Below are 13,963 nucleotides of genomic sequence, written 5' to 3'. Positions count from 1 at the left end.
ACGAGTCTCATCTCTGAATAGTTTGGCACACAGATATCTTAGGTTCCTCAGGTTTTCATCATTCACCCGCCCCTCTACAGATAGTCCCCGGCCGAGTAATAGTGCCCCCAGACTGCTTTCAATAGTAATAGTCATGCCTACTTTACCCCCAATAGCAACCTCATTAATGGTAATGCCCTCTATATTGTGCCCAATAATAACGCCCTCATAGGACCCCCTAGTACAAATAAAGTCCCTATAGCGCCCCCAGCAGTAACAAGGCCATTCTATAAAGAGCCCACAGTAATGATAATGCCCCTATAGTAGCTCCAGTATTTATAAAGCCACAATTTTCACATCTGTCTGGCATTTGAGCGAGGTCTTTTTTTTAGTGCTCTGCATTTCATTCTTAGTTTTGACTCCACTTGAATTCTTACGGGACTTTACGCTGTTTGGGTTCTTGGCAATCAGTGTTTCATTACATGCTATAAAAGTCCCCTTTGTTGCCATAGTCGTCACACTATGATATGGGCCACCACCGGCTGTTTATGTCATGTGAAAAGTCTGGGCCGCCCAAAGACTATGAAAGAGACAGTAAACAGGATTCGAGCTGTGTACGAGCACGGTTCGGGAAAGTCCATCAGGCTGACTGGCATTGGACTACAAGCGCCACAAACCATGGTATGGTGTATCTTACGAAAACATCTGTGTTGTAAGCTATACGGATCACAAATTCTGAAGGAGCTGCAACCAGATGACAAACCGAAACGCTGTGACATTTGCATTGACTTGCAGGGCCGACTGGAAGAGGACAAATTCGCTGACAGGCTGGTGTCATGATGAGGCTCCTTTCACCTTAGTGGGAAGGTCAATCGTCACAACTATTATTGAGCGAATCCAGCTTCAGATCATCAATCCAAAGTCGATTTGTTCAAAAACTTTGATTTTAATGCTGTTTCTGTATACAATAAAATGTATTGCCTCCGTGGAGGCAAAATTCGTTTCAGGCGAAGTCGAGGGAGACTTCGATGATTAAATTCGGTATTCATTTCTGCATCTTTAAAAACATTTAAAATTAGGAATCTGAAGTCTGGCTTAGTACCAAACCCTACTTCAGATTCCTAATTTTAAATGTTTTTAAAGATGCAAAGCTGTATATCGAATCCATTCACCAAAGTCTCGCACGTCCTCGGCTGAAACAAATTTTGCCTCCACAGAACTTTTTAATGAGCATGGAAACAGCATTAAAATTGAAGTTTTTGAATGAATCTACTTTGGATTGATAGTCTGAAGCTCGATTCGCTCAACGTTAGAATCTGGGGCTCATCGAGCACATGAGGGACTCGCCCAAAATAAACGTGTTCTGTGCAATGAGTAGACACAAAATCTATGGTCCCTTCTTTTTTGCAGAGTATACTGACCGTAGCCACTCCTGTCTGGAAATGATAAAGTAATGGCCTATGTCACAGATAAAGGAAGATCTGCCATCAGCAGGATGGTGCTCCTCCTCATCTCCAGTTGAAGGTTCACCGATACCTGAATGACACTGTACAGGAATGTTGGATCGGCTGCGCTGGCCTCCACGATCACCAGATCTAACACCCTGCGACTTCTTTCTATGGGGCTACATCAAGAACTGAGTGTATCTGCCACAGTATCTGAACGATCCGGAAACAACGTAATCACTGAAAAAGTGGAGTCCATATCAAAGGGTATGCTGGCACACATGTGGACTACAGCAGCGGAGCTCACATCGAACGTTTGCAGTGTATAGATAGTGCGTCTTTTCATATTAATACACTTGTTACGTTCTCAGTTATGAATACCGAGGCTATCATTTTGAATCTCCCTGTATATGTGCATTAGTGTTGAGGGAATCTGTTCGTCCTACAATTCGTATCGCTGAATTATATTAATATCCTTATCTCCATATATGCTGTCAAATGTATGGCCTCCGATGAGGATGTTTAACGATGGCAGCCGTTATCGCGAGACTTTATTAGCTTTGTGCAGTCACTGAGTAGTGAGTGGCACATAATCGTGGTGAACGCCACAATCCTTAACGAATTCAGGTTTTAGATTCGTTATTTCATAACAAATCCGAACCCAAAATGGTGAACGCCACAATCATTAACGAATTCACGTTTCAGATTAGTTATGGCCTGTGTGTTTTTTACTAATTTATTCTACATAAGCCATATGTCAGAGCAGGAGTCAAAAGTTTTGACTGTCTGGATGCTCTAAGACGCATATGTTTCTCTGTGCATCACCCCCGAACCGTTCAAGACAGAGAACAGAGTGGGAAGAGACGGACCTCCGATACAAAGAGTGGGGACAGAGTCTTCCTTAGACGACTTCTACACTAACATTACTTTAGGCCAAAATCAGAAGTGGAACCTACAGAGAACATATAATGGAAGGTCTTGTGCCTCCCAAATAATGCAAAATCCTGACCAAACGCTGACCATGTGGAACTGGACTTAGCGTCTGTTCAGTGGCCAACCAGGGACAGTAAGAGTCACCCTGGTTATTGGTGATGGGGGCCACAATAATCCCCTGTGTCTTCCTGCATTCGAGACCCTGTAGCTTTGAGGGCTAAGATGATCTTCAGAGGACGAAAAAGATATAGAATAAAGAGACATCTGTATTGCTGGGATTATCAAGACGACACACTCGAGCCAATCATTTGTAGTTTTTATTTTCTGTTTTTAGCCCAATGAAGTCTGACATAAATCAAAGAAATAGCGTCTGCTGACTGACCGGTAAAACATTGGCGTAGACTTACATATAAAAGATAGAAGTAAAAATGTACGATAAAGTACCACCTATAAAATGTCACTCATCATACCTCTAAGACAAGGGTGGGAAGTGATAGGATGCTTGACAAATCGGAAGTGTATCATCAATGTCATAAGAAGGGGTTGAATTATGTCACTGGCAGGAAGCAGTTAATCGAAGTTGACTCTTCTCATATAAAGTGACAACTCCTATAGAGAGTTGGTCTCAGCTGGACTATGAATAGGTGCCCAGGAAGGCCTTGGTAGCCATCGATAGAGATGGGAGTGTGTTACTGCATAATATACAACGAGCTCCACATTAAGTTGTAAAAAAAAAAAAAAACTAAAAAAACTTTATAGTAAATATTCTCATTTACTTGTAGTCACTTTAAGATCCCAAAAGTCAAACTACAGGATGGTTCAAAAGTATGGAGACACCTGAATAAATGGAAAACTGAGGGAGGCAATTCAGTGAGAACCAGTGTCCAACATGTTGGCCATTTTGGAAGCCACCAAGTTGATATTCAAAAGGCAAAGTGGTCCGTGTGAGATATGTATCTGATGAGGAATCCAAATCTGTGCTTTAAGGCTGATTTACGTTTATTCCTGTCGGTTATTACAGACACAGATATGGCTGCCAGATTAACACACGAGGAGAGGACAGAGATTGTGCTGATCTCGGGGAGCGCAGTACGTTAGTCACTGCAGCAGACTTCAACACTTGGTATCCTAACAGAGTCCATCCACCGTGGCACAGTTGGCAAAGTGCTTGCCAAATGGGTTCTGAGTTGGACCTGCCAAAAAGTGGACATAAGATGAAGCAACAACAATGAATCCTGGCATCCTTCACCAAAAGTCCACATCATAGCACCCGGCATCTGTCACAGGAGAGTCGAACCACCATCGGGCTACACACTATTGGCACCTGTACAAGATCCAGTGGCTACATCACCTCATCAAGAACTATCCCAATGGAAATGTTGAATTTTTGGAAATGGTGTCACATCAAATTCCAAAGGGAGCCACATTTCACAGAGACGTTACTGTTCAGAAAACTTCTATGTGAACGGGGAGGTGAACAAACCAAACCTTCGATATTGGTCCAACATAAATCCGCACTGGTCAGATCCCTCTAATATGGATGGAGCATAAAAGTGCTGTGTGTGTGTGGAACAAGGAGAGCGGCCCATTCTTCATCAACAGCATCATTACTGCCAAGTATCTGCAACTGTTAGGCGACTAGGCGTTTCCGTCACTGTGCGACAAAGATGGCACACTCCCAGTGTTCTTCCAGATGGATGGTGCCATCAACTTAGGCCTAATTTACGTCACTGTTGTGTCAGTGATTTCCATCAGCGATTGTGAGCCAAAACCAGAAGTGGAGGCTACACAGAAATGAGATATAAGGAAAAGATCTGCATCTGTTCTGTGTTTCGGCTCACAATGGCAATCACTGACCGAACACTGACTGTGAATAAGGCCTTATGGACGTGACGTTTGCGAGGTTTAGGATGAGTAATTTCAGGGCAAGTGGATTGGGGATCTCGCCCCCTTGGATTTCTACCTATATAGAGATGTCAAGTCCAGGGTTTACACAGTGAAAATCCAAAGTGTGGTGCACAAGCAACAGTGGATCCTGGACGTCCGCGCAAGCATTTCTCTTAAGGTGGTGCTCCAAGTGCATCGTGAATGGGAGAAGAGAATCGCCTTGACAATTCAAAACAATAAAAGAGCACATTGAGCATATTCTGTAGTGGATCGACATCATGTTACAGAAAAATTGTTAATTAAACATTTGGATTCCTTGTCAGATACATATGTCAAAATCGACTTTATTCCAAGATACAGGCTTTCAAAATGGCTGCCGTGGACACCGCCCCTCACAGATTTGCCCTCTTTCCCACACAGGATGGCACTCCTAACCACGGTTTTCCATTTATTCAGATGTCCATACTTTTGGACCACCCTGTATTACAACTTCCAACATTCTGAACACAAATGCGCTTTCTATCGTCTGTGGACCTTCTGATGAAACATGAGGTTGGTTTTACTAAAAAAACCTTTCCCACATTCTGAACATATCAATGGGTTCGCTCCAGTTTGAATTCTCTCAGGTGAAACGAGATTAGACATTTGTGTAAAACATTTCACACTTTCTAAACATGTAATTGGTTTATCTCCTGTGTGACTTCTTTGATGAACCAAGAGGTTGCTTTTACTAAAAAACCCTTTCCCACATTGTGAACACGGATATGGATTCGCTCCTGTGCGAATTTTCTCACGTGTAACGAGATTTGACTTTTGTGTAAAACATTTCCCACGTTCTAAACGTGAACACGACTTCTCTCCTGCGTGAATTCTTTTGTGTACAGATAGATTTGAGCTTTTTGTAAACTGTTTTCCACATTCCTCACACTGAAAACTTTCACCCCCTTTCTGCCCGGTACTTGTGGTAACAATCTGTGACTGGTCAGAAGTAGGCTCCTTTTGATTAGGTGGATTATGTGATAGATCTGGACTTGTGGTAACAATCTGTGACTGGTCAGGAGAAGGTTCCTCACGATTAGGTGGATTACACATTAGATCTGGACTTGTGGTAATCTGTAATTGGTCAGGAGAAGGTTCCTCACGATTAGGTGGATTACACATTAGATCTGGACTTGTGGTAATCTGTAATTGGTCAGGAGAAGGTTCTTCACGATTAGGTGGATTACACATTAGATCTGGACTTGTGGTAATCTGTAATTGGTCAGGAGAAGGTTCCTCACGATTAGGTGGATTACACATTAGATCTGGACTTGTGGTAATCTGTAATTGGTTAGAAGACGGTTCTTCACGATTAGGTGGATTACACAACAGCTCTGGACTTGTGGTAACAATCTGTAATTGGTTAGAAGACGGTTCTTCACGATTAGGTGGATTACACAACAGCTCTGGACTTGTGGTAACAATCTGTAATTGGTTAGAAGACGGTTCTTCACGATTAGGGTGTTTATATGATAGATCTGCACTGTGAAGTCCTGGATGGACATTACAGGTAATGAGGTCTTCTCCTGAAGAGCGCTGCAAGATATCTGCATCTTCTACTTTATAATCTTGTGATAACATGACGTTTCCTTTGGAGTTCTTACAGGGATTTTCTGTTAGGATTAAAAAGAGAGCGTTTGTGTTTTTTCCCCCCAAACAGCAAAGAAGACAAATATCTAAGCTTCGTTTTAGGCTTTAAAGCCACAGGTAGATTTTGTTGAAGATTTTGATGTAATTTCTTAGCCCAAACCAGAAGTGGATCATCAGAAAGGAGAAGTCCTTCCTTTATATTTTCTATTTGTTTGAATCCTTTTCTAACAAAATACTGAATGAAAATCATTTGTGGTCGAGTCCTTATAATGGATGGATGATAAAGTCCAGGACTCTGCGCTACACTCACCGATCACTTCTATTACATAAAACCAGACCTGAGAACATTCAGAAATCTGAGAATCACACCCTTCTCTGACAATCAGGCCTGTCCTCTGCCCGAACAGTTGGTTCTTCAACATGACTATAATACAATAAGCTAATCACTTACTGACCAGCCCGTTTTGGACCTTACAGGGGTTGTCCACTCTGTTTCAATTAATGGCCTATCCTCAGGATAGGCCATCAGTATCTGAATGTCATTGGTCCTACTATTGAGAGGAATGGGATCAGCACTGAAGTAACCGGCTTCGTCCATAGACTGACCTGTGTAGTTCCAGCGCTGACTTAATGCACAGAAGCTACTGCAGATTGGCTGGTCAGAGGGGGACAATGTGTTGGATCCCCACCAATCAGATAGTGAAGGTCTATCCTGAGAAGTAGACAACCCCCGTTTCATTCTTTTATGTCACATTCTAAGAGTAGATCGGCAGAGAGGATGGATTATCAGGTTGCTGAGAAGTCAGGTTATAGCTGCAGCTCATAGAACTGTATGGAGAGGAGAGAAGGTAATCGCTACAGAGACACATGGAAAGGCTGCTACTGGATCCAGTAAGTGTTTTACTACCCGACCCTAAGGATGGATTTACAGCAGCACTGCTCAGTCCTGCGTGTGATAAAGAGCAGGATCTCTACTCCTCTCTGTTTCAGACTGAATATGAGTCTGTACAATGCTCGTAGAGGAGTAAAGGCAATGTGGACACAGGAGGGTACAAGAGTCATGGATGAAATATTAGAAAATTAGATAAAATGATATCGGACACAGAGTTGGGAGGGGGGGGGGGGGTCTGTGAGGTGAGGGCTGCTTTTATTTATTTTTTTTAACTGCACTGTGAGCAGTTTTACACCAGAATCTGATGGGACCTACCTGAGGTATGACATCCATTACTGAATACCTCTGGGGCTCTGTCTGTATAAAACCATCAGCCTGGTACTTACAGAATGAAAGCTGGAAGAAGTGTCACAGGTGGTCCTTTATTAGCAAGGACTGTGGAGCTGTTTCCAAGCTGCTGATACTGATGATCTATCCTTAGCATGCCATTAATATCTGATTAGTGAGGGTCTGTTACCCTGCTCTGATCACAAAACACAGTGGTCACTGCCCAGAGTGCTACTTCACTGCAGCTCAAAGGTGGAGCCTCACCTGAAGAAACCTCCCTTCCTCCATTCATTATTCCATACCTGTGGTGACATCTCCTGGAACGTCCTCCTCCACCTCACTCTTACACGGGGGATCGCCCATCATCCGCTCTTCTTCATCCTCCATTTTAATATCAGTCACATCTTCTCCCTGATTCGTCATCTGTAACAATACAGCAGACAGATGGGAAATGTAACAGATCCACATAAGAGACCTTCACAATCTATGACCCCTCTACGACCCCCCTATATAGACATGTATAGGGCTCAGCTCCATCTACCTGATGGTTCTCTGGGAGCTTCTCCTCTGGATAGTCCTGGGAATACAGAGGATGAGGACATCTCTCGGGGGGATTTATCCTCCTGGAGTCAGAATCTATAGGAGATAAGACAGTGAAAAAATATATATTAAATTATCAGATTTTGATGGAACATATGTAATCCTTCAAAGTCTACATCTCCTCTTACCTGGTTTCATCAAAGGTTGGAGATCCTCCATTATGGTGTCCATGTACAGATCCTTGTGTCCCTCTAAATGCTCCTGCTTCTCCATGGAGACAAAGGCAGCCACATCCTGACACCTTTTAGGAACCTGACAACACAATGACACCGTCATCACCCAGACCCCTCCAGTGCTGTTACTATTTCCCAGCATTCCCAGCAGTGTCACCTCTCCAGTCAGCAGCTCCATAATCTTGTGGGTGAGTTCTAGGATCTTCTGCTCATGTATAAGGGGGGGAGGCTCCATAAAGAGGGTTAGTCTCAACTCTTCTGACTCATGGATGATGGGAGTCTCTCCCGGTGTCTTCTTCACTATGGTGTAATCCTGTGGATGGAGAGAGACACTTAGGGAAAGAAATTATTTCCCGACTCCAGATCTACACTCAGAATCCCTCCCTGGATCATGGCCCCATCTCCAGTAATCTAGTAACTAGAAGCTGGAATATTACTACCCTCTAGGCCCCTTCTGGACTCTTCTAGAGAATCCCCCATGACTCCTTCCTCTGGCAGAGAGCTCCATAGTCTCACTGTTCTTACAGTAAAGACTCCTCTTCTATGTTGGTGGACAAACCTTCTTTCCTCTAGACGTAGTAAAGGCCTACTTGTTATAGTCCAGTATCATCTAGATGTCAGACTAGAGGTAGAAATCCTCCCTCCAGACCACACTCCGGCCATCTTCTCCTAGGTACAACGTGCCTACTTACCTTCTCATGGCTCCTACAACATGACTATTGATCCCCATGATACATCACTGACCATACTGGTGGCTGATCTTCAGGTTCTCCATCACTTGGAAGGTCTGGAGGCCGTTCTCCAGGACCCTGGACTCTTCCTATCACTTCCTATGATGGATTCTCCTTCCCGATGTCTGACTTGTTACAGAATACAATAAAGAGGAGAGAAATCTAGAGAAGTTTACCTCTCCGCTCAGCAGGGAGATGATCTCCAAGGTGAAGTTTAATATTCTTCTGCTGATCTCCTTCCTGTCCATCCTTGGTGGTCATTCAGGAGAAGAGGAGAGAACTGGAGGAGCTGGAGGCTTCTAGTAATGCAGGCGCCTTTATGAGGAGAGGAGAGGAGAGGCTGGAAATCCTCCAGGGACAAGAGCATTAGTGAGATCCAGAACCGCACTTACTGCTCCTGGAGAGACCTCGCTTCTCAGAGCCTCCACCGCCAATATTAAGTGACAAATGACAACTACAGCTCGTTCTGAAAAACAAAAAAAATACAAAAATAAGAAATTATAAAGCTGCATGGACAAGATTCTGGAACTAATTAGAATACTTTTATAAAAGTCAAAAAACATAAAAATAATAGAAATTTGGCGTAACCATAATAATGAGCGTCAGAATGAAGTTCTCCTGTCATTTATACAGTGCAGTAAACCTCGGAATAAGAAATCACAGCAAGGAAACAATTTCTACATTTTCCTGTGCCACGTCCCGCTCTAATGGGGGTTTTAATGTAGGATAAACAGGCTTCTTTATGACTGTTTATACCTGCGGCTGCGCAGCATTGGGGTAAGATATACAGGAGTGAGATTTCTGTCTAGATGTGATGGTATGTAGCCAACGCAAAGCATCCGGACTAAATCCTGACCATTAATTTCAATGGATCTGTGCACAAGCTTAGTTTTCCCACAAATCATCTCTGCGTTCATGAGAAATCGCAGTATATTCATATTGTGTGGTATTCATGCAACTCTGGCTCCACAGAAGTGAACTGAGCTTGTTTGAAAAACGGAAGACATTTGGATTCAATGGGGTTTCCACTGATGGTTCCCGGAAGATGTTGATTATTATTCTTCAGTTTTTCTCCTGATCTGAATAAAGAAATCTGATCCAGCTATGTCCAATAACTGTGTCAGTTTCCCGAGCACTCATATCAAGTCCTTTTAAATTTGGATTCCAACAATCATTGGTGAAGGGATATTTCCCCAACAAAATCTTGGCGCCCAACGTGGGGCTCAACTAAAGGACACTTTATCTGGGCTCCAACAAATTGGACATTCTGGTTCGGGATTTGCAGATATAAGAAATAGCGCTAAAACGTAAGAGCCTTTATCTTACACTATATCTGTGTCTCCTGATTGGTTTGTCCGGTTTGAGGATCTGGTGATTGAATGTACGAATAAGTCCTTTTATAGTTGAGCCTATTTTTGTAAAAACCTGAAAAGGACTATGATTGTTGGACTTTGAGACCTAAGAGATGGACAGTTTCAATTGGGAAGTCTTTGGTTTAGTTCTGGTATATGCCTTATTTGTTCTTCATTGTATGTGGAAAATCTTGGAGAATTACAGGAAGGGTAATCAAAGTCCTTGGACTCCAATGTCCGGTTTGTGAGGTTTTGATTGGTTAAGAACCTCAGTAACAGAATACACTAGGTAAATATAGTGGGGAAACCGAGGGAAAATAGACGTCTGAATAATTGTTTAACTTTCTGTGGAAAAAGATTGACATACAAAATGGGGAACAATTTCAGTATACCAGAGGGTTACAAAACAGCCAAGACTTGAGTCGAGGAGAGGGAAGGAAAAAAAGGTTTGAAAAATATTGACAGGGTGTTAAAGAAGGTAGGAATGAAGGATAGAAATTTGAATGTGGATACTTGGGAAAGATTCAGAAGGACACATTGTGGTTGGATAAAGGATCATGTATGTGAAGAAGTACTTAAAAGGGGTTATCCGAGTTAAATAAATGTATTCTAATTGCTCTTATTGTAGTTCAGTGAAAGTTTCTTCAAATCACTTTCATAACCTATCTTTCACTATTTGGCCAGTTCAATTCAGGGAGTGGCCCGGCTCTGTAAACGAAACGCTAGAGGTGCCAGTTTTTACCCGTTCCCCTCTGCATCTGGGGATCGTTAGTTCAGCCCTGTCCCCCCCCCCCCCCCCCCCCACTAGTACACATTCCACATTGAACACCCCCTGGGAAAAATAAATAAATAATTGGCCATCATTTTATTTGATTTTGATTCTATATATAAAATCCATATCTGCCACAAATATATGTATTTATCTAAGCAATATCCATATTGAATATATTTGAATAATATAGATATTGCTTAGATACAGATAATGCTAATGGTACTTTCACACTAGCGTGAGTGTATTTTCACACTAGCGGCAGGACGTATCCGACAGGCTGTTCAACCTGTCGGATCCGCCCTGCCGCTATTTGGCCGTGCCGCTGGACTGCCGCTCCATCCCCGTTGACTATAATGGGGACGGGGGCGGAGCTCCGGCGCAGCACGGCGAGAGGTCGCAGGACTAAGTCTACTTTCACACTTGCAGCATAGTGATCCGGCGAGCAGTTCAGACAACGGAAGGATGGATCCGTCCTTCCGGTCTGCACATGCACAAACCGGGAAAACTGTGAAAAAGACTGACAGAGGGATCCGTCCATCCGCATGACAAGTGTGTATTTATTTATTTTTTTGCAAAGTGCAGAGCAGGGGGCGGGGAAAGTCAGGTTGTTCACGCCCAGAAATATTCATGAGGCAGAGCTCAGGCCTTGTTGGTACACGCCCCCTCAGCATGTACTTCAGCATGTAAACAAAGCAATGACAGAACCATGAAAAGGTGGACATATGGGTTTTAACTTGATGAAATCTAGCTTAACCAAATTATATTTATATTTTGATTGATTTCAAGTGTATTTTTTTATTTTTTTTTATTAACTCGGATAACCCCTTTAATACCTGGGTTAAAGTGGCAGGGGAAGTTGAAACTGAGGGGTGGCGAGGAGAAGTAGTCAGAGGTAGACTTTTGTATGCTCAGAAATCAAAAGACAATGAGACTGACGAACGACCTCCCCCATATCCAACTGCCCCTAGACCTCCAAGAGGGAATGGACAGGCAATAAGAATCCAGACTGGGCCAATGCGTGCTGAGCCTGTGGTGCCCCCCGACCCCAGAGACCTGTAGGACTCTACCGTGTTCTGACTAAGACAAGACTCCTACCCAGACCTACAACAGGGTGCGACGAGAGGAGGACCTGATACAACCTCAGGACCACCCGGACAGGTCATTGGAGCGACCAGCCAGAATCAGTAACCTGAATTTCTTCACGCCAATGTGACTAAGTACCACCCCTGGAGTCCGAAAGACCAACTCGGACTTTAGACCCGACTGCCTGACCCCCCCGACGAGACCTATGCCTACTTCTAGGACTTTTCAACAGATATAGGTGACTTATGGGGCTACGTGGACTGACTTGAAGGATCTGATGTTGCTGAAGATGGGCGATTCCCAACATCAAATGGTGAATGACTATATGAACGAACACAGAAATGTCCCCATGGATATTATGACTAAAGACTGGGTCAAGAGTTTACAGGCTGGGACTGAATTGGTCAGGGTTTTTACAGAATGGCCACTTACAAGGCAGGAAGAAAGGTCCTGGAGTCTTAGGCCTCTTTCACATGACCGTTTTTTTCCCCCGTTTACGGGCCGTTTTTTGCGGTCCGTATACGGAACCATTGATTTCAATGGTTCCGCAAAAAAAACGGAATGTACTCCGTATGCATTCCGTTTCCGTATTTTCGTTTTTCCATTCCGTTTTAACATAGAACATGTCCTATATTTGGCCGCAAATCCCGTTCCGTGGCTCCATTAAAGTCTATGGGTCCGCAAAAAAACGGAATGCATACGGAAGTGCATCCGTATGTCTTCCGTATCCGTTCCGTTTTTTGCTGATCCATCTATTGAAAATGTTATGCCCAGCCCAATTTTTTCTATGAAATTACTGTATACTGTATTTGCCATACGGAAAAACGGAACTGAAACGGAAACACAACGGAAACAAAAAACGGAACAACGGATCCGTTTAAAACGGACCGCAAAACACTGAAAAAGGCATACTGTCGTGTAAAAGAGGCCTTAAAGACAGTACAGGGTGTCCTCAGGAGAATGTAGAGACTTATACTGCAGAACTAAAGGACTATCTGGACCGACATGGGTTGGGATCAAGCTGGAAACATGGAAGAAAAACTGTTGACATGTGCATTCATGGAGGGGCTTCGACCCACCCTCCAGGTTAAGCTGAAAGCTTGTAAACCTGAATGGCGTGTGACCCCCTTTAACCCAATTAAGCCAAAGGGTAAAAACTAGACATGGATAAAAACCCTACTCCGGTTAAATACATGGGGCAGGGCACCGGTCCCAAATCCAAACGTGATTTTAAATGTTACAATTGCGGCAAACCAGGTCACATGAGAGATTGCAGGGCTCCCAGGAGACCTAGAGACAATGGTGGCCAATTTAGTCCACAATCACCACCGTCTTCAGACTAGGATACCGGTACCCCCGTGATGGTTCTGCCTGTAAAAGTAGAGTCTGTGAGGTCTCCAAATATCCCGGGATCCTTAGGAAATAAAAACACTATCAACTCAGTCCATACCACGTCCCAGCCATGGTTTTCACTGGGGAAACAGTGTTTGTCCGTGAGTCTGAACCAGTCAAACAAAAAAAATCTAAGACAGTACTGTGATCACTCAAATTTTGGTAAAGGATGATCTCCCTGAACCTATTCTGGGAACTGATGTACTCCAAGCGCTCGGGGCCAGTATCCATCTACATCTAGATGGGACTAGTCACGTAGACTTTGGAGTCCCAGAAGAAGTTCTCTGCCCAATGATGGCTTCTATAACGGTGGCTGAATTAAATCTTCCTGATTGAACAGAATCAGAAAAGAGTCTGCTCAGCCAGGTCCCCGAGAGCCTTTGGGCCACCTCAAAGACGGATATAGGCAAATTACCTGTGTCCCCTGTGATGGTGTCTCTAAAGCCCTGCAAGTTAAACAGTACCCATTGAGTTACCCTCAGGAAATAGCAGTGTTCAGCCAAATAGATGATTTTCTCTGAGCAGGGGTTCTCATTAAGACTGTGTCCCCGGCAAACACTCCCCTATTTCCAGTGAAGAAGAAGGCCGTTAAGGGTCAGCCAGCCACATATCGAATGGTCCATGATCTTTGAGAGGTCCTACAAACCCCAATAGTGCCCAATCCGCACACTCTGCTGTCCCAAGTTCCGTCCACAGCTACCCGTTTCACTGTGATTGACCTGGCAAATGCATTTTTCAGTGTACCTCTGCATCCAGATTGTCAGTATC

General features: G+C 43.6%; 3 protein-coding genes and 1 long non-coding RNA gene across 10 annotated transcripts in view; 2 read left to right on the top strand and 2 right to left on the bottom strand.

The window, feature by feature from the left end:
- Positions 1-13,963, top strand: part of LOC120998305 (gastrula zinc finger protein XlCGF26.1-like) — a 4,064,644-nt gene that overhangs the window by 194,367 nt on the left and 3,856,314 nt on the right. The gene's annotated exons all lie outside the window — the stretch shown is intronic.
- Positions 1-13,963, bottom strand: part of LOC120998356 (zinc finger protein 420-like) — an 870,654-nt gene that overhangs the window by 39,922 nt on the left and 816,769 nt on the right. The window lies entirely within an intron of this gene.
- Positions 1-13,963, bottom strand: part of LOC120998306 (oocyte zinc finger protein XlCOF7.1-like) — a 1,981,422-nt gene that overhangs the window by 1,561,958 nt on the left and 405,501 nt on the right. The window contains exons 2-4 of the mRNA XM_040428964.1: positions 8,023-8,178; positions 7,821-7,944; positions 7,634-7,728 (exon numbers count right to left, since the gene is read on the bottom strand). Of these exons, the coding sequence (XP_040284898.1) occupies positions 7,634-7,728; positions 7,821-7,944; positions 8,023-8,178 (375 nt within the window). The remainder of the gene's footprint in view (positions 1-7,633; positions 7,729-7,820; positions 7,945-8,022; positions 8,179-13,963) is intronic.
- LOC120998416 lies at positions 5,238-5,797 on the top strand. Its single transcript, XR_005778360.1, has 3 exons — positions 5,238-5,308; positions 5,516-5,671; positions 5,744-5,797. It is a non-coding gene; the product is annotated as an uncharacterized LOC120998416 (long non-coding RNA).

Source organism: Bufo bufo, chromosome 4 (genome assembly GCF_905171765.1).
Source record: "Bufo bufo chromosome 4, aBufBuf1.1, whole genome shotgun sequence".
In the NCBI taxonomy this organism is placed as follows: Eukaryota; Metazoa; Chordata; class Amphibia; order Anura; family Bufonidae; genus Bufo; species Bufo bufo.
The sequence above is the reverse complement of the archived record's forward strand: the minus strand, read 5'-3'. Positions and strand labels throughout refer to the sequence as shown.